This window comes from Canis lupus, chromosome 23 (assembly GCF_003254725.2).
Source record: "Canis lupus dingo isolate Sandy chromosome 23, ASM325472v2, whole genome shotgun sequence".
Classification (NCBI taxonomy): Eukaryota; Metazoa; Chordata; class Mammalia; order Carnivora; family Canidae; genus Canis; species Canis lupus.
In genome coordinates this window covers 8,842,848-8,861,649 of record NC_064265.1, presented here as the reverse complement: position 1 = coordinate 8,861,649, position 18,802 = coordinate 8,842,848, and the positions used below count along the sequence as shown (strand labels likewise).

The 18,802-nt window shown below is 56.0% G+C and overlaps 3 protein-coding genes across 6 annotated transcripts in view; 1 reads left to right on the top strand and 2 right to left on the bottom strand.

The window, feature by feature from the left end:
- Positions 1–4,389, bottom strand: part of TTC21A (tetratricopeptide repeat domain 21A) — a 32,064-nt gene extending 27,675 nt beyond the window's left edge. Inside the window, exons 1-4 of the mRNA XM_025461252.3 lie at positions 4,179–4,389; positions 2,772–2,901; positions 1,849–1,959; positions 1,100–1,266 (exon numbers count right to left, since the gene is read on the bottom strand). Coding sequence (XP_025317037.1) covers positions 1,100–1,266; positions 1,849–1,959; positions 2,772–2,901; positions 4,179–4,202 — 432 coding nt within the window. The 5' untranslated portion in view covers positions 4,203–4,389. The remainder of the gene's footprint in view (positions 1–1,099; positions 1,267–1,848; positions 1,960–2,771; positions 2,902–4,178) is intronic.
- Positions 4,390–4,401: 12 nt separating this feature from the next.
- Positions 4,402–14,529, top strand: GORASP1 (golgi reassembly stacking protein 1). Of its 3 annotated transcripts, none has more exons than XM_025461254.3 (9): positions 4,402–4,564; positions 7,779–7,859; positions 8,416–8,619; positions 9,853–9,939; positions 10,077–10,207; positions 10,457–10,649; positions 11,430–11,577; positions 12,057–12,206; positions 12,455–14,529. In XM_025461254.3, exons 1-9 carry the CDS (start codon positions 4,502–4,504, stop codon positions 12,706–12,708), a joined length of 1,311 nt encoding a protein of 436 aa, XP_025317039.1. In that variant the 5' UTR covers positions 4,402–4,501; the 3' UTR covers positions 12,709–14,529. The 3 variants fall into 3 exon arrangements, with proteins under 3 accessions (XP_025317039.1, XP_048955997.1, XP_025317040.1); XM_049100040.1 differs by lacking the exon at positions 4,402–4,564 and adding an exon at positions 5,379–5,652 and having other exon boundaries at positions 7,779–7,855; XM_025461255.3 differs by lacking the exon at positions 4,402–4,564 and adding an exon at positions 5,380–5,652.
- Positions 14,530–18,802, bottom strand: part of WDR48 (WD repeat domain 48) — a 50,292-nt gene continuing 46,019 nt past the window's right edge. Inside the window, exons 18-20 of one of the 2 annotated variants that reach the window (XR_003141844.3) lie at positions 17,186–17,378; positions 16,330–16,540; positions 14,530–14,627 (exon numbers count right to left, since the gene is read on the bottom strand). Coding sequence is in view for 1 of the 2 variants with exons in the window: in XM_025461253.3 (XP_025317038.1) it covers positions 16,445–16,540; positions 17,186–17,378 (289 nt within the window). In the remaining variant the exon portion in view is untranslated. Of the gene's footprint in view, positions 16,541–17,185; positions 17,379–18,802 lie in introns of both variants that reach the window. The other variant, XM_025461253.3, reaches the window with a different exon arrangement.

Here is an 18,802-nt window from a genome sequence, read left to right as displayed (position 1 = left end):
AATTCAACCTAGGAGGACCCTCCTGTCGAAGACCTTCCATGATATTCCAGACCCCTCCCTGGGACCCCCGGGGCTCTGCTACCTCTACTGACCACTCTCACCTGTCTTGTCATTGCCTATTTACTCTACACTGGGGTCAGGAGGCCACCATAGGCCACTGTGCATGGCCACTCCTGCTCCCTCCACACCTTAGCCCAGTAAGGGGAGGTGGGAATGCCTTCTAGGGGGTTAACAGGAGTCCTTCTGAGCTCTAGGGCCTCTCCGACTCTGCTCCAGCCTTCATCTAGCCTCTGCTGGCAGACAGGTGGCCAGACCTGCAAGGTGAGGTCAGAGGGGCACTTGGATAACATTGCCCTGAAGCATCCCTCATGCCTTAGACTGGTGTTTCTCAACTCTTTCCCATCGCTCCCATCCTAAGGAGCCTTTTCAGACCTTTTCCCTAATCCTTTTCTCTCCCTCCAAGACTTTTTAATATCACACATATAATATTTATTTATGCAGTGTGTAACTCTGTGTTTTATACATCAACAGTAAGATTTCTTTTCACTCCCTCCTTGGGGTACCAATTTTCACCCCTTTGCGGAGGGAGATCACCCCTGCTGAAGTGGTGACTACACTGAACCTAGATTGAGGCTTCAAACTCTACCAGGAGTCCCGACCTACCACATGTGAGATCTACTGTATGCGCCATCACGGATATCCAGCAGACCATTGCTAAGAGGGAGGGTAGGTCCAGTGCAGCCAATTCCTCTTATTTTCCCAAAGAGCCAGGAAATCTGGGCTTTTAGGTAAAGATCTTTTGCTTTCTAAATGTCGGCAACTAATTCAAGATTTAAAAAAAATATAGTACAGGCCACAGAACAGCTGTCTGCAGATTGGACTCTGGACACATGCCAGTGTGCACTTGGCTAAACCCTGACACAACGTGGGTGGGGGCTCCTGGGAGCCCTGGGATGGTGTCAGTGCCCAGGTGCGGACCTCTCCCAGTCCCAGGGTGCTCCGCAGGAGCTCCCAGTTAACTGGTTCAAAAGGACCAGTGGGGATGTGTTTGGACACTGCTTTCTGCAGCTGTTGTCCTCCTGATGCCCACAGCAGGTACCTCTCTGGAGTTGTTGGAGAGCTTCAAGTTGCAGTCGATGTACTCTCTGGCCTTGTCATAGTGGCCTATGAGCCAGAGGAAGAGGCCGGCATAGTACAGGGCCGTTGTGCTGGCGGTCTTGCGGATTTCCTTCAGGCTGCTCTCAAGCTCCTGAATGGCTTCTTGGTCTGGGAATCCGAGACGGGGAAGAGGGCGAGTCAGAGTGAGGAGGGCCGCCTGGGCCTACAGGATGCATTGAGGGCCCATCCTTCAACATGTGGCAGACTACTGTCAGCCTGGGGCCTGGAAACCACAGGAGCCGCTGCTGCCTAGACTTGGGTTTGCTGTCTGAGGGTTATCTTTTCTCCCCGGTACCCAGCAGTTTGCCAAATCCCCCACCTCAGGCCCACAATCCATCCCGAGAAGGGAGAGAGTTGTTTAGAGTGTGGAATTATTTATATCAGCTTGATTTGTTTCCACAAGGTCTTGGCGAAGGAAGCAGGATGTCTCCCCAACTCCTAGGATTTGGAAGGAGAGGACCTCTCCCATTGTCATGCTCTTTACCAGTGGCTCCCACGCAGCTGGATCTGGGCACAGGCCTTCCTTGAGGACCCCAAAGGGAGGGAATAGAAGCCACTCCTCCCTGGCTACCAGCCTGTGCAGTCACCAGTGCACCCACCTCCCGTGGCAGCCCTTGAGGGTGCTGCATCTCTGCAGTGGGGTTGTCTTCCCCCAGGGCACCAGGCCTTGTTGGGCATGGCTGCACTCACCGATGGTTTCACAGCGCTTGTGAGCATAAATGAGGGCCATGATGGAGCACAAGGACACATCTGGATGATTCCGGATGCTCTCCAGGTTACTGATGGCATCCTGTATGTGCTCTGCAAAGAAGAGCCCACCTGGTTATGCTCTTGGGCTCCAGGCCCAGAGGGCAGGAAGTCTATGGCCAACACAGGGGAGCCCTTGTCAGAGCTGACCCAAGGCTTGGCACTACCTGACTTCAACCAGAATCATTGGGTTAACTGGTCCAAAACATTTCTAATGACCCAAGTTCCCTGAAGGGGCTGCTGACACCATTGCCCATGCTGCCAGGTGCTGGAGGGGTTGGAGCTCAGATATACCTTTGAGTACTTGCAGGATGTGAGGCCAGGATTTAGGGCTGGGGGTCAGTTCTGAGAAAGGCCAGCAGGGTATTCCCAGCTAGCTGCTCAAGAGCCACAGGTTATACTTATCCCTCCATGTCCACTGTGGTTGGCCATGGGCAGCTCAGCCAGCCCTCAGCCCAGCACTACCTTCTGAATGTCAGCGAGTCAGCACCTGCATGAGGCTCACCCCTCCCCCTGCTCCTGTACCATACCTGTCTTGACCCATACCTACCACTTCCTCCTTTTCCTGCACTACCAGCTCTCAGTTTCCAAGCCTGGGATTCGTCCAATAATCATTCAGTCATGTCTCCCCACCCACTCACTTTCCAGATAGGGAAACTGAGGTGCAGAGCAAGGGTGGTGAGCTCTCTGATGTCTCAAAAGTCAACTAGATAATGTATTACACAGCCATCTGGGGGATTAACCTGGGTGTAAGACTCTTTCCATGGCAACACGGCTGGGGTATAAGCAGGCATCCAGGTAAAGCCAGAGTTGCTGGGGCTAGGCAAGTGCCGGAGGCCATGAGGCCGACCCTGGCAAGTCCTTACCTTCCCTGAGGATCCCATAGGTTTTAAAGAACTGCAGGACAGGGTCATTGCTGAATTTTTCCAGGCCCAAGGCCGCGGCCCGCTGCACATGGCGGAAGTACTGTTCCTGGCTGTAGTAAATGATCTCAGCCTGTGGGGAGGAAGACATAGTTGCAACAGCCCCAGTCCCTTCTTTCTGTTCTGAACCACTTTCTCCCTGACTCCCTGCTCTTCCTCCATTCTGCAGAAGGAAGGAGGGAAAGAGAACATTCAGGCTTCATTTTGCTCTTCATCAGCCCCAAGAGTAGCTCCATGCAGTTCCCTGAGAAGGAACTTGGAGGGTTCAAAGTGATGGAGAATTCAACTGAGGCTTTGTCTTAGGAAGGGAATGAGGGAAAAGAGAGAGCACCAATAATAACAGGTACACCACTAGTTAGAGTTGTAAGTTACTGTGTGTTAAACACTTGTTGGGAACGGTATCAAGGGCTTTACACCCACTATCTTATGTATTATTCTCTCCATATCCTTCACAGTTAAAGAAGCTGAAACCCAGGGAGACTATGGCTTGACAAAGGTCATGCAGTATTAGGGGCTGAGATTTCAAAGTGAGGTCTCACTTCCCCTAAGGTTTGTGGGTGCTGGGCTTGGGGAGAGATGTGGTTGGCTTGTCAGTCTTGTGGGCCATATGAAAGAGCCCAGACATCATCCTCAGCGTAACAGGAATGGTTTTAAGTTGGAACGGTTTTAAGTCAGAGGAGGGATGTGTTCAGGTGTGTGTGTGCATGTGTGTGTGTGGTGGTGGTGGTGGTGGTGGTGGTTCTGCTGCTGGTGCTGGTAAGGGGACTGCTGGTGAACAGAGAGCTGAAGCAGAGAACTGTTTGGGGTGTGTGTATGGGGGATACTGTTTCAGGTGCCTGCAGAGAGATGGTGTTGATCCTGGGCTAGGAGATGCAACGCCGTGGGTGCTGTCAGGGGACTTGTAAGAGCTGACATTTCCCGCTGATAGACAGGACCCGAGATGGGGACGGGGAAGAGTGAAGGCTGTAGGATCAAACAGTGGTGTGGTCTATCGAGGTGGGGGACTCAGAAGAGGCGGAGGCAGGGGAAGGGGAGATGACGGCAAAATGACAGGGATGGGTTTTGGATACGCTGGGTTAGGGGAGCTCGAGGACAGGACTAGGTGCGGATGCAGAACTGGAGCTCAGGGTGCACGAAGAACACGAGAGGGGAAAGATTCGCTCGCCAGGAACCGAGCGGCCGGAGGGGGCCAGGCCCTTCATTAGCGGCCGGCCCGGGACAGCGGAAGGCGGGTAAAGGGGACAGCAGGAGCGGTCCACGAGGTCCCAGGAGAGCCGCGGGGCGCGGGGTCTCGGGGCTGCGGGCAGGGAGGCCCGGAGGGAGCCGCCAGGCCGCGCTCGGGCCACGCACCATAAGGGAGTCATCGTTGCTCATCTCCGGGCGCCCGCGGCTCCGAGGCGGGGTCGGCTGCGGCGGCGCGAAACCGGATTCCCGAGTCGGGGTCCTGGGCGCGGCTCTCCCGGCCGGAAGTCGGCGGCGCGCGTCCTTGGACACGGAGGCGCGGGCCCGTTGCTAGGAGCGTCGGTGCGCGGTGCGCGGTGCGCGGTGCGGGAGGGGCGCCCACGTGACAAGGCGCTGGCAGTCGAGCGCCGAGAGGGCGATGCGCGCTGGTGGCGCCGGCTCGGGCCGCGGGGAGGGAGGGCCCAGCCGTCCGGGACCCGGGCGCCGCCGCCATGGGCCTGGGCGCCAGCGCCGAGCAGTCCCCGGGCGGCGCCGAGGGCTTCCACCTGCACGGGGTGAGTCAGCCCCGCGGCGCCGGCGACCTTGGCGGGGCGCCCGCGGCGCCGAGGGTTCGCCTGATGGCCGGCTCCGGGGTCTCGGCCTCGAGCGTGCGCCGCGGCTCCCTGCCGCCCCCGCCCCGCCTCGGGTCCGGTGGGGCGGCCCCCGGGATGGCCCTGGCGGGGAGGAGCGCACCGCGGCCAGCCCGGACTGCCTGCTGCGCTTAGGTCGTCTGAGGGCTCCCGGGATGAGCCTGCGAGGCCGAGACCCCAGCCGCCGCCCTTGGGTCCGGGGGGGGGGGCACGGGAGCGACCGGCGGAAACCCGCGGGGAGACGTGGCCGGGGGAGCCGCGGGAGGCCTGGGCGCGGCGGGGGCGCGGGGGGGCGGGGCGGGGCGCGGCCGAGGGGGCGGCCGAGGGGCTGTCGGAGCTCCGTGCCCGGCGCGGGGCGCGAGCGCTGAAGGGAAGGACCGGGCCGAGGGCGGGCTGTCGGGTGGGCGTCCGGGGCAGCTCCGCAGGGAGGGCGGGAAGCGGAGGACCCGAGGGCTTGGCGGGAGGAGGCGCGCGGCCTCGTCCGCAGCGCCGGGGACCTGCGCGCGCCGCCCTGGCAGGCGCTGTGGGCGCTGTGGGCGCCGGAGACGGGCCTGCCCGGGACCCAGCGTCCCGCGTCTCGAGGCGCTCGCGGTGCTGCGGGCAGGGACAGGCGGGGCGCGCGGAGACGTGGCGCGGGGATCGGTGCGGGGATCGGTGCGGGGGGCAGTGCGAGCACCTGCGGGCGGAGCCTTCCAGCGGGGCGGGCGCTGAGCGGGTGGCGCTGGCGGTGGAGGAGGAGCCCGGGAGGAGGCTGCTGTGCAGTCACGGGCGGCCCGCAGGGGGCACAGGCCAGACTGTGTGGGGCCTCGGGGCATTTTCGTGGACGTTGACATTACCTACTAAAAATTTTTAAGGCTTTTATTTACTTATTCATGAGAGACCCCAAGAGGGGCAGAGACATAGGCAGAGGGAGAAGCAGGTTCTCTGTGGGGAGCCCGGTGTGGGACTCGATCCCAGGACCCCGGGATCACAACCTGAGCCCAAGGCAGATGCTCAACTGCTGAGCCAACTAGGTACCCATTTTTTTTTTTTTTTTTAAGATTTTATCTATTTATTCATGAGAGACACAGAGACACAGGCAGAGGGAGACGCAGGCTCCATGCACCGGGAGCCCGACGTGGGACTCCATCCAGGGTCTCCAGCATCGCACTCTGGGCCAAAGGCAGGCGGCAAACCGCTGAGCCACCCAGGGATCCCCTCCCCCCCCCATTTTTTTTTAAACACTGAAGAACACGTGTGCAGCCTTCTATAAATACTGGCGTTCTCACTATGCACCAGGCCCTCCCTGAGATTAGAGGCGTGGAGGTTCCCCGGGAGATGGTCCTTACAGGGCAGCGGAACAGAGCAGGCTCTGGGTTGGACTTCCTGAGGTCAGATTTCTGACTAATGGAGTACTTCTCCGAAGTATTAGTACAAGGGCTAAATGCAGGGTAGCGCAGTCCCCTGGCACCGAGCCAATCCTCAGCAAGTGTCAGCTGTTGTCACTTTAATTACACTAGCTTCCCTGATGGGGGAGCACAGCGGAAAGTGTTATGAAAGCAGCAGGCATTGTGGGGCTGTGGGGGTGGGGGTGATGGGAGCCCCCAGGAGAGAGCTGGACAGTGGGCAGCACTTGTTGGGGAGGCAGTGGGGGGCGGTGGCAGCCACATAGGTTATTTCTGTGCTAGAGCCATAGTGGGTGATGGCAAGGCCCAGGGCAAGGGCAGTGGGGTACAGCCAGAGAGGACGGGTCATGGCAGAGGGTGGGGAGAGGGCTGGGGGATTGGAGGCCTGAGCCTCTGGGCCTCCATAATGACAGAGGGCAGCTGACCGCTGGCTGGGTGGCATCGGCCTCAGGAGCAGGGACCCTCCCAGAGGGAGGCCTAGTGGCATGGAAGTGGTCCTGAGCAGGCTGTCCCTGAGTAACTGTCCTATGGCTTTCAAGAAAACGCCTTGTTCCAGCTGTCCCATGAAGGGATGTGGCAGGGCTCAGAGCTCCCCTGTCGCAGGCCAGTTGGGCTGAAGTCAGTTTCTGGGCTCACTGTCATTGGAAGCCACAGCAGCTTCCGGGAGTGGCAAGCAGGGGGCTTGTGTCAGTTGGCGGTGACATGGCCAGAAGGGAGTCCTAATTCCAGGGGCGAGTCTGCCTTGGTCCCAGGGCTCTGAGCAGGGGAGCTCTCCTTCGGCTTGGGGACTCCCAAGACTACAGGCAGGTGGGTGGTGGGCGGCAGAAGCCGCAGGGCCTTCCTATTGTGGAAGCATCCAGAACCTGAGGCCACGTGAGCCCCGTGTCCTCTGGGCTGAGGCCTGACCAGCAGGATATCAAGTGCTCACAGCCAAAGGCCTGAGGGTGTGGGGCCCACCGCAGGGTCTGGCTGGGGATAAAGACTGCATTGTTCGAGTGAGGCTCCGTAAATGGGGCCTTTGAGAGGGATTTCCACCCCAGCTGGGAGGCCTGGTTGCTGTGTTTTTGGAGATGGCCGGGAGTTCCTGGATTTGGGCAGGAGGCACTCTTGGGCTGGGAGTGGACACCAGGCTGTGAGGCAGGGATCCGGCCCTGCTCCCTGTGAGGCTCCCTCTCACAGGCTCCCTGCTCAGGCATCCCTGCCGGTAGGGCTGCTGCCCTCAGCCACACTCCTCAGCTCCCACGCCCGCCCAACTGAGCCTGGATCTGTTACCACAGGCTCTGGGGCCCCTTGGGATCTGGCCACAGACTGCCTACCCTCTGTCTTTCTGAGCGCAGCCCTGGTTCCTTCTGTTCTGGGGCCCTCCCTTCCTGCCCACATCTAACCCTTTCTGGTAAACCTTCTGGCTTCCCCACGCCCCGAGCTTCCCCACAGGCCTAGGCTCCGCTGTGCCTGTGTGGCCTACTAGAAGCCCCCCGGGCTGCCCTGGGCTCTCCTCCTCTGAGGCAGCTCAGGAAGCAAGATCAGACAAGAGCCGTTTCCTACAGAGGAATGTCTGTGCCCAGGAAGGTAGCAAGAGGATGGAATTACCTTGACAGTGGCCACGTGTGACCTGCCTAGGGCAGTCAGTGTAGTGCCCGCGTCCTTGCTGGGACACGGGAAGTGGTGATGGCTGGTCTCTGGAATCGGGGGCTGGGGGTCTCTCGGGGTGTCATGAGGTTGGTGCAGTGACTGTGGCCTCCTCTGTGAGACAGGTGCAGGAGAACTCGCCAGCCCAGCAAGCGGGCCTGGAGCCCTACTTTGATTTCATCGTCACCATCGGGCACTCGAGGCTGGTGAGGCTCCCCCGTGCTGTGTCTGCCTTGCTTGTGTGTGTGTGTGTGTGTGTCTGTGTCTCCTGTCCCACAGCAGGCCCCACCCTGCTCCTCCCTCCCTCTCCTTCTGGAGGGAGGCCTAGCCCATCTCTCTTAGGCCTGTGCTCAGCCTGATTGGGGCCCTGCCCTGCTCCTGACCTTTCTGAGGTGTCTGGGCAGTGAGGGGACTCTTGGAGCCAGCCACCAGGTTTAAGGGGCCTGCCTCTCAGGGCATGAGAGGTATCAGGGTGGCCAAGGGGCATTTCAGTGAGGCGCAGCCCCACAGTGCTCTGGACCAAGGAGGCTCTTTGTCATATTTCCAGGGGGCTGAGGGAGGCGGGGTTAGTGGGGCTTAGGGATGGTAGGGGTTGCGGTGGTCACAGGCCCAGACCCCTACCCTGGTCCATGCCCACACCAGAGCCTGCTGGGCAGCCGGCCACTGAGGCCCTGCCTCGTCTCTCAGACCCAGACTTGTCTGAGGGGCCCCAACCCGGGGTGTGGGTGGGGAGCCTTGGAGTCAGCCCCGCTGCCCCCACAGAACAAGGAGAATGACACACTGAAGGCTCTGCTGAAGGCCAATGTGGAGAAGCCTGTGAAGCTGGAGGTGTTCAATATGAAGACCATGAAGCTGCGCGAGGTGGAGGTGGTACCCAGCAACATGTGGGGTGGCCAGGGCCTGCTGGGAGCCAGCGTGCGCTTCTGCAGCTTCCGCAGGGCAAGCGAGCACGTGTGGCATGTGCTGGTGAGTGGGCGCCGGGGAGGTGGTGCCTGAGCAGGGGGGAGGCAGGAGGCAGGGGGTAAGAGTAGGGTGTGGGAGCAACTGGGAGGTCCCTGAAGGCTGCCCATCATCACCTGAACCGTGTACCCTGCTTGTTAGCCAGGTGACTTTGGGCACCTTCTCACCCTCTAAACCTTGGTTTCTTGTTTTGGGAGGTAGGATAGCATCTGCTGGAGGGGTGCTTGTACTGCCAGAAGGCTGCTGCTGCTAGTCTTTAGGAATTGTGTCTTTTCTGGAATACTCTATAGTAGACCAGTATTGAGTCTTTTCTGGTGGGTCCCCTAAGAGCCCTTCTGGGCCTTGGGCTAGTGCCTGGGGGCTGGGTCTTCATGAATCTCAAGCGACTGAGTTGCACAAGTGTTGCCATTAGTGTCTGTTCTCACACACACACACACACACACACAAACACACACACACACACGAGATGTACATTAATTGATGGTGCCCACAATCTTGAATGCTTGGTCCCAAGGCTTGGTGGAAGGAGGGTGCTCTGAGCCGGGAATGGACCGACTTGATTTCTAGCCTCTGTTGCTCACTGACTTCTCATAGGAGACTTCTCCACCTCTCAGCCTACCTCAGTTTGTCCATGAGTGCAGTGGGGGTGATGATTCAAATCCCTTGACATTTCTCAGGGAGATTGGGAGTGGTAGTTTCCCAAGGGAGGAAGCGTTCCTTGTACCCAGTTCTGCTCGCTGCCCCCACGTCCAGCCCCTACGCAGGGTCTTCAGCCACATACCTGCAGCAGTAACGGCACTGCAGTTGGGCGCTTACTGTGGGCCACCGTGTGATTTTCATTCTTCTCCTATATTCTATTTGTAATCCCGGCAACCCTACGAGGAAGTACTGCATATCCTACTTCTAATCATGAAACAGACACTACGGGGTTAAGTATTTGTCCCTAGTCCCAGTTAGAGGTTGGTGGAGTCCAGGACTCCAGCTAGAGGTCTACCGGGTCAGATTCCAGAGCTCAGGGCTGTGAGCAGTGCCGTGGTGCTGCCCTCTGCTGGGCAGGCCCTGCACCTGGGGGAGGTCTGGAGGTGAGGGAGCAGAGTAGGAGGTCCTGGCCTGGAGACAGATGACAAGTGCCCTACTCAGTACCTGGAGAGGCAGCCTCCTCCATCCTCCCCGCCACCCACCCTTGCCTCCCCACCTGGAGGAGCAAGATAGGTAGGTAGTTGGTGATTCTTTCTCCAGGACGTGGAACCCTCTTCACCTGCCTCACTGGCTGGCCTGCGCCCCTACACAGACTATGTGGTTGGTTCAGATCAGATCCTCCAGGAGGTGAGCAACCTTTGATTTGCCCTCCCCAGGCCCCCTGGGTAGGGTGTGGAGATGGTTGCTGTCCTTGAGGAGGGCCTCGTGTTGAGGCATCCAATTCCAGTGCCGGGAGCGGGACTCAGGCGCTGGCTTTGTCGTAGTCCGAGGACTTCTTTACACTCATCGAGTCCCACGAGGGGAAGCCCTTGAAGCTGATGGTTTACAACTCCGAGTCCGACTCCTGCCGGGAGGTGACTGTAACTCCCAACGCAGCCTGGGGTGGAGAGGGCAGGTACTTCCTCAGTCGGAGGGCTGCAGGGTGGGGGCCCGGGACTCTGGCTGGACCTGGCCACTGGACATGGACCCCCAGAGTCCCACGGTGGGGGTGGAGGCTGGGCTCTGGGTCCAGGGATCCTGAGGTTGACCACTGGTCCAGGAGGCACCCTTTCCTGCCCCTCACTTCCAGTAGTGGGTGGGGTTGGCAGGCCTTGGAAGGGCTGTGAGACAACCTCCTGGATTGAATGTTTCTGGACTTTGGCAGTCTGGGGTGTGGTATCGGCTATGGGTATCTGCACCGGATCCCAACCCAGCCTTCCAGCCACCACAAGAAGCCACCTGGTACCCCGCCACCTGATGACCTGCCACCTGATATCCCACCAGCCAGACCCACACCCCAGGACTCTCCTGCCCCTCCTGGCCCAGAAAGAGGCTCCGGGCAGGGTGACTACATGGAGGTATGTGGGCAGCATCTGCCAGTGGGGAGAAGAGGGGGAACTGCATATGGGCAAAGGGGCCTGCCACCTGGGGAGAGGACTCGAGGTCGCTGTCACCAGGGGCCCATTTGCAGAGCCCTTGGGAGGCCTTTTCTTGTTTCTGGGACCCAATGGAAGTAGGTGGTTGCCCACCCCCTGCCCCAGGACAGTGAAGCCCACTTTAGTTCCCCTGCCACTTGGGTCTGGAGGTGAGGGTGATGACAAGGCACTAGTTGTCATTTTCCTTTCATGAGTAGGAAACTGAGGCGTGGGTGGGCAGAGCCTTGTGCCGTGCCTTGGTGAGTCTGGTAACATTGGGCCAGAGGCTGGGCATCTAGAGCCCCCCCGCTGGGCTGGTGGGCCAGCTCTGTAGGGGAATGCCAGACCTGCCTTCCTGCCTGTTGAAAAAGTCACCTGAGTGCCATGACACACTGGCCTGGTGCCTGGGGTCTGGACTAGGAGGCATGCGACGATTGCTCCCCAGGCATGCTGGAGTTCGGGGAAGGCCATCTCTTCTGGGTCATTGGAGGGGCCCAGCCAAGGGGGCCCCTGGGGCTCCTCAGCAGAGCAGGAAGTGCTCTCCCTCCTTGTCAGTACTGCAGGAGGGGCCCGTGATTCCCTGGAGGGGAAGGGGCAGACCACCAAGGCTGTGTGCTCCTTCGGGGAGTGCGGTACTTCCATGGCAAGCGTGGGCCAGGGGTTAGGTCGGACTCTGTCCCGGCTGCCCCTGCACTGTTCCCTTCTTCTCCCCGGGCCCCCTAGGCCCTGCTGCAGGCGCCCGGCTCCTCCATGGAGGGACAGCTTTCTGAGCCTGGGAGTCCCAGCCTCGGCGCTCCAGACCTTGGGGGACTTCCATGTCCCATGGAGACTCTTCAGCCTCCACCTCCAGTACAGCGCGTCATGGACCCAGGTAGTGAGAGTGGGCTCTGGAGACGAGGCTGAGGACCCTGCCACGCCGGTGCTGAAGTGGGCCCCGGGTTTAGGGGGAGGCTTCAGTGGCAGTCCCAACACCTTCCTCAGCCCTGCTGACCCCTCCTAGCTTGTATGGCCCAGATGGCTGCAGAGGAGCCAGTCCACTGTGCAGATCTGGGGACTGGAGTCCACGGAAGAGAAGTGGCCTGCCTGAGGTGATGCAGCATAGTGGGAACAGAGCAGGGTATGGGCCCTCTGCCACTGTGCTATTCCCATGAGGCCCAACCCTAGACTCCTTTCTTTCCTCAGCAGCAGGCAGTGGGGACCTCTTTGGGGTTGGCGGAGGCACCCCCACAGGCTGAGATTACAGTTTGAGGCTGGGCCAGGTGTCCCAGGAACGGGGCTCAGTGAGCCCAGGGTACCGGCCTTCCAGCAGTGAGGGTTTTGTGCTGGTGAAGACGTGCACCCTTCCCCTAGGCTTCCTGGACGTGTCGGGTATCTCCCTCTTGGACAGCAGCAATGCCAGTGTCTGGCCCAGTCTGCCCTCTTCCACAGAGCTGATCTCCACAGCTCTCTCAGCCTCCGGGCCTGAGGACGTCTCCAGCAGTGGTTCTCACGAGCGTGGTGGTGAGTGGCCCTCACCTGTAGAAGCTTTCCAGGAAGACCCTGGATTAATGGCAAGGCTGCCCTGAATTTCTCAGCCGGGTGGGAGGCTGGCGTTTCGGTGAAATACAGCCACGTCAAAGTATCCGGACACTAGAGCTCCCGTTCCCCATCAGGACCTGGGGTGGCAGTGGGGGGTTAGTGGTGGCTGCCTCAGGCCAGGGTGGCCTGGGGTTCTGCAGGCCTCCTCAGCAACCCCCTGTATGTTTCAGGTGAGGCCACATGGTCTGGATCAGAGTTTGAGGTCTCCTTCCCGGACAGCCCAGGCATCCAGGCCCAGCCAGACCACCTGCCTCAGCTAACCCTTCCTGACAGCCTCACCTTTGCAGCCTCACCAGAAGATGGGCTGTCTGCTGAGCTGCTCGAAGCACAGGCTGAGGAGGAGCCGGCAAGCACAGAGAGTCCAGATTTCGGGGCAGAGGCTAAGGGGGCAGCCAGCCAGGCCCAGCTCTCCACCCCCGAATAACACCGTAGGCTGTGTTGAGGCCCCTGATGGCATCTCATGAGGCCTAGATGTGGGGAAGCAGCTTAGGCTACACTATGCAGCCCAGTCCCTCCCTGATCCCGGCCCAGCACATACAGCTTCCTAGGCAGTGGCTCCCCGGATGTGCAGTGACTTCTGCAGGGGAGGGCTTGTGTGTCCACATAGACCCTCCTGGTGTCCAAGAATGACCTCCCAGCATTAATTCTGCCTGATGGTCCTGGCTTTGGGGAATCTTGGGGCAGTGGGGGGCTGGGAGCAGTGCCCAGATGAAGTTTTGCAGGAGCTGGGGTAGGAGAGGAAAGGATTCTGCTGCTTGGGTGGTGCAGAGAGCTTCAGGGGGTAGGAGGAGGCAGCGTGGGCCTGGAGGAAGGGCATCTTTTGGCCGCATAGCTTGAAGTCCAGTGCTCCTGCTCTGGTCACTCTGGCCGCCCTGGAGACAGCAGGGTCCACACAGGGTCAGGTGTGCACATGGAGCGGAGGAGCAGGGAATAGGTTGGAGTGTTTGCCTGACATTTCGTAGGGCTTGCCTTCAATCTCGTACAGCTCAGCTAGCCGTGTGTGTGCTGGAAGGCAACCCCCTGCCCTGGGGACCCCTGAAACCCCCGTGACTGTCCTGTCATGTGCTCTCATCTCTGTGCTACACTCCACAGTTGGCTCAGGGTGACCTGCACCATCCCAGCTGGAGAGAAGCAGTAAGCTTGTCCACCTCTCTGGAGAGACGGGCTGGAAATTTAGGCCCTTCAGCAAAGACTCACTTGTTCTTGGACTACAATGTTCTTCCCCAGGGCCTCCACCCCACAGGACCCCATATCCCTAGTGGTGACTTCTTTTGGCTCCCAACCTTAATTAAGACAACCATCTCTTCTAAACATAAAGGGCATCTGGTCAGTCCCAGTGGTGAATAAAAATGGCAAATTTAAGTTCACCATCCTAAGTAGACTCTCAAAGCTGGTCCTGACTTTATACATAGCTCTTTATACATAGCTCCCACCCAAAGGGGGAATGAGGGGCCTGGGACTAGAAGCCATTCTAGTCTTTCCCACAGTATGGGAGGAGGCTGTTCCCTCCACCACAGGTGCCCCGAGAGGCTGAGACCAGGCCAGGTCTTCGGCCCTACCTGGTTTATGAAGGAAGAGGAGGGCTCCATGCAGGAACAGCTCCACCTCCCCTCACCTTCCCACATGCTGGTTGCCATGAAAGCTGCCTCTGGCCTGGTCTTCTAGTTGCTACCCAGTTAAAAGTTCCGCCTCTGCCGCTTGATCTGTAATGTGTGCACTTAACAGGGCATTCAGAGTTGTTAGGCCCATAGGACAAGGACTGTCTGCTTTGGGGGGCACAGACCCAAGTATATGCAGGGAGGGCCCCCAATAAGCAAACACTAAAGATTTCTAGCACTGCCACTGCTTTTAAAGGCAGCCCTTGTTGAGCCTACCAGAGCAGCTGATACGCCTGCAGAACAGGGAGCCATTGTGTCTGAAACCGGGGCTGGAGCTTGTTTCTTGAATTGTCTGGGAGCCCAGTATCTGCCTGGAGGAATCCAGGAAGTAGAAGACAACCTCCACAGGACTAGCCGGAGGCCAGCTTCGTGAACTGCAGCCTGGCAGCCTGGCCCAAGGTCCCCCTCGCCCTAGGATGCTGGCTCTTCCTTCCCTCCTTTTACACACTCCCCACCCTACACAGGGGGATACAGTGGGTACTGACTCTAATTATTGCCAGGATAAACATGGAACCAGACGTTTCTCTGTAACCTGCTATGAAGGAAAATGACAAGTGATTAAGAAATAAATGTGTACTACACTGAAATATTGTAACTAAAGCCTTTATTTTATACAACTGTGAAATACAGATTTTTACCCTTTTGGCATTGCAGACTCAAATTCTCTGGAAACTTACTGGTTTGACTGGAAGGAAAAAAAAAAAGTAAAAGCATGCTGAGGGTCAGATCTGTGACAGGAAGGGAGCATAGATGCCCCTCACGGCTCGGCAAACGGGATGAAATGGCCCAGCAAAACCCATTCTGTTAGTCCAAGGGCCCCTCCTGCAAACCCAGTGGAGGGCTGATAAGTGAGTTGGGGGTTTGTTTTACCATTAATTCATAACTATTGCTAAAAAATGTGCACCAAAAGCACACTGTTGTATTCAACAGATAGAAAGAATTGATAAAAAAGAAGCCGGCTACTCTCTAAGGGAGAAAGACTCATTGGAAACGTGGCGTGTCTTTGCTCACTTCTTCAAAGTGACCAGTCCACTTTCCAAAGGAGGCTGACCAGCAGTGAGGGAACCCTGTCTCTATGGTTGTGCGGGTAAGAATATCTCAGTAAGTCTGGACCCAGGCCCATCAGCTGCCTCCAGCTGAACCTGTGAAGATGTAGAAAAGACAACACCTTCCTCCCACCCCCTTCCCCAGTCCCTGCTGTGTGGAGACCGACCACACACACTAAGCTGGAGAGGCAACTGGACTGGAATAAACTGCCCTCTGAAGGCACTTGTGCTTCTGGCTTCATACAGGAGGCTTGTCTTACATGGTTTTATGGGGCTGGACCACTGTTCTGTTCTGAATACAAATGACCTTGGGGAGAACCCAAAGTATTTTTTTTTCTGCCAAAAGTTGAAGTGTTTATCCCCAATAAGTTATATTCTGTACAAGACTCAAATGATTCTATGAAAGCTTTAGATTGTTACAAAGAACAATGAAAAGAACTCTGGATACAGGTACCACGGCAAAAACCTGCATATAAAACTCTGGAGAAAGAAATATGTATATTCCTGGATGTGAATATCAAATTAACCCACTAGGATATGCTTGTTCTCGGACACCATACATTTTAGGTAGCATTTGAATGAAGCTTGCATGTCCTCATGGTCTTGAGTTTTGATGGTGTCACACTGCTCACCCAGAGCAAAAGCTGTGGTGTCACCTGGCTTGGCCCATACACAAACCAGGACACAGTGGAGCAGGGAAAGCACTGCACCTGCCTGTGGTGGCCACACAGCTGGGAGCACTGGGGGGTGCAGCATCCCTGGGTGCTGCTGGGCATACTCCCATCTGGCGGTCCAAGTGCTACGGTCCGGCTCCCAGAATTTCTACACGTTTTCCTAAAAGAATGCATCTGAGATGCAATATTAAAACAAGCCCAACAAGGATAATTTATTACGAAATGGGCTGGGTTTTGAATTGTACAATAGCATATTCCTATTAAAAATAACTGTCTTAAATGTGAGAACAACTTGTCTGTTTTTCATGGCCGACTTGGAAAAAGCCTTCATAGGTGCTGCATGAATGGAATGTACTCGTTTAGAAAAGCTCCAGAGCGTGTGGGTTTGAAGTCAAAACACAGTGACAGATGTGGCTCTACCTATGTGTCTCTAACAAGTGCTAACAAAGATAAGGTCCTTTGAAAGAAAAGGAAGAAACCCAGTCTGTGCTGGCCTGTCGTCTGTTCTCTGTATATCTCACAAGACATGTCCGCCTTGGGGGGGGGGAGGGGGTCTTCTGCTCGCACTCTCTGCCTCCCTGGGGACAGCTTAATCTACACATGGAGACTGGTTTCTATTTTACATCTCAATTAGTCACTTCAACTGAAAGAGAATCTCGGTCCATACCAAATCAGCCATTAGAAGTCTTGCTCCCATTGGGGCTTGGTGGGCTTCCTAGGACTACTCTTGGGGCCAGAGAGGAAGGTCAATAAACGAATACCCAGGAGCACTCGCCCACACTTCACGTGGATTTCTGTCGGTAATGGAGGGTGAGGTCGCCACCACTCTTCCATATGAAGTGCTTCACTGTTCGGAGGTCCATGTTTGGATCCAAAACCTGAACAGCAAAAGATAAAGAATAAAAATGTCAAAGCCTCTACTTTGTAATATCCAAGACCTTTACTGTGAACTCAGGGACACTGGTGATCCAACCTGTCCTCCCCTCGCCCACACCTGGTGCCTGCTCTTGCCAACACAGCTCCCATGCAGGCAGACATGAACCCGGATGCTGAGAGACATGTGACTTGTGCAGCTAGGCCAGAAATCCCAACCTCAGCCATTCCTCTGAGGAAATGCCTCACAGGGAAGTGCACCTTTATTTAAAACTGCTCCCCCATTGCTCCATCCACCTCCACTTCAACACAGCAGATACTGCTCTGCAATCAAGGTGATCATGTGTCTTTTTCTTATCAGGGTAAAAGAAAAGCCACCAGTACCTTCACCATCTGTGTGTGTATTTAAATCTCCATGTCCTTTTCCCAAGAATCTCCCTGGGGTAAATAGAAACTTTAGGGTGGGCTGCGGAGTTCCTCCAGAAGGGGCCTCACCAATAGGTGGGAGAGACCCAGTATTCCTTAGAGCCCTCCCCAAAAGCAGAAGCACCCCTACGGGTAATAGATGGGGGAACCATAATCACACTACATGTAATTTTCTAAGCACTGGCACTAGAAAAAACGGGGCTATGGTCCTCAAGTGCATTTACCTGGTCCTGGCACAAAAGTTCAATTTTCTCTTCTGCCAACACAGCAATATCCTCTTCTTTTTCCTGTTCGCCTGGTTTTTCATTATTAGAAGAGCTGGTGGTTTGTGACTCGTTATCCAAGTTGATGATTTTTTCATAAACATGTTCCATTACTTTCCGGACTTGGAGCATGTCACTAGCAGAGAGTCTATCTCTAAAAAGCAAGGGCAGACTGTGCCATCAGGAAATCACTGGATATTGTCTCTTACATATTCTTTGGTGTTCATATTTGAGTGGTTTGTTTTTCTATTTTTTTTTTTTTAAGATTTTATTTATTTATTCATGAAAAACCCAGAGAGAGAGGCAGAGACATAGGCAGAGGGAGAAGCAGGCTCCCCAGGGTAGCCCAAAGCAGGACTTGATCCCAGGACCCCAGGATCACGCCCTGAGCCACCCAGGTGCTCCTGGTGTTCACATTTGATAAAGATTAAAGCACAGAAACATAAACCAAGAAATGTTTTTAGTCATTGCCTTAAATCTAATCTTAGAATTGCCAGCACATTTCCAGGATTTCCCTAAGACACAGATTATGTGTGAGATTAAATACATGTTCTTAAAATTTACATACACATCAAAAAGAGCCTCCTGGGTTTTATTCCCTTAAAGACGTTCCTACAGCATGGGCAAACTAAATGTTCCTGGGAGGGAAGGCAGCCCTCAGTGTTTATAAGGTTCCAGTGCCCTAGGTGCACATTTTTCCTGCAGCTCTCAGCCCTACAACCAAGACCTCCTGCCTGAACTCTAGGCCACAAGCTCAATAGCTGGCTGGGTATCTCCAGATGGACATCCCACAGGCACCTCAAACTCTATTGATGTGTCCCAAACTAGATTCATCAACTTCCTCACCCCCAAACCTACTTCTCCTGCATCGCTGACGTCAGTTATAAATGGCCAACCAGGCAGCCCAGGTGGCTCAGTGGTTTAGCGCTGCCTTCAGCCCAGGGTGTGATACTGGAGACCCAGTATCGAGTCCCACGTAAAGCTCCCTGCATGGAGCCTGCTTCTCCCTCTGCTTGTGTCTCTGCCTCTCTCTCTCTCTGTCTGTCATGAATAAATAAATAAAATCTTAAAAAAAAAAAAAAAAAAAAGGCCAACCTAAGTAGCTCAGGCTCAAACTCTGAAAGCCATTTTAAACTTCAGTTATTAATCTAGTTGAAGTGCTATCTAGGACTTGCTTTAAAATAATCCAGGGTGTGTCTGTCTGTGTGTATGTAGGTGGGTGGAAGGGAGGCGAGGTAGAGGTAGAGATGAAGCACGGGTTAAGCCATGTGTCGAAAGCTCTGTGGAGCTGTTTGATAGGATGATGGGTGGGAGGGTTCATGCTCCTCATCTCTTTTTTGTATGTTTGGAAATTTCCCTAATAGAGGGTGATTTGACTTGCTCGAATATATATCTAGGACCCCTCGAATTTCCTTTTCCACTTCTGGCAACCCTTGCAACCTCTGCTATAGCACCAGTCCTTGTACATTTTCAGGATCTTGTGCATGCTACCACTTCAGTCCTTGCACATTTTCAGAATCTTGTGCATGCTACCACTTCCACATCCCCAATCAAACCATTTCCTGGACCTGGAATACC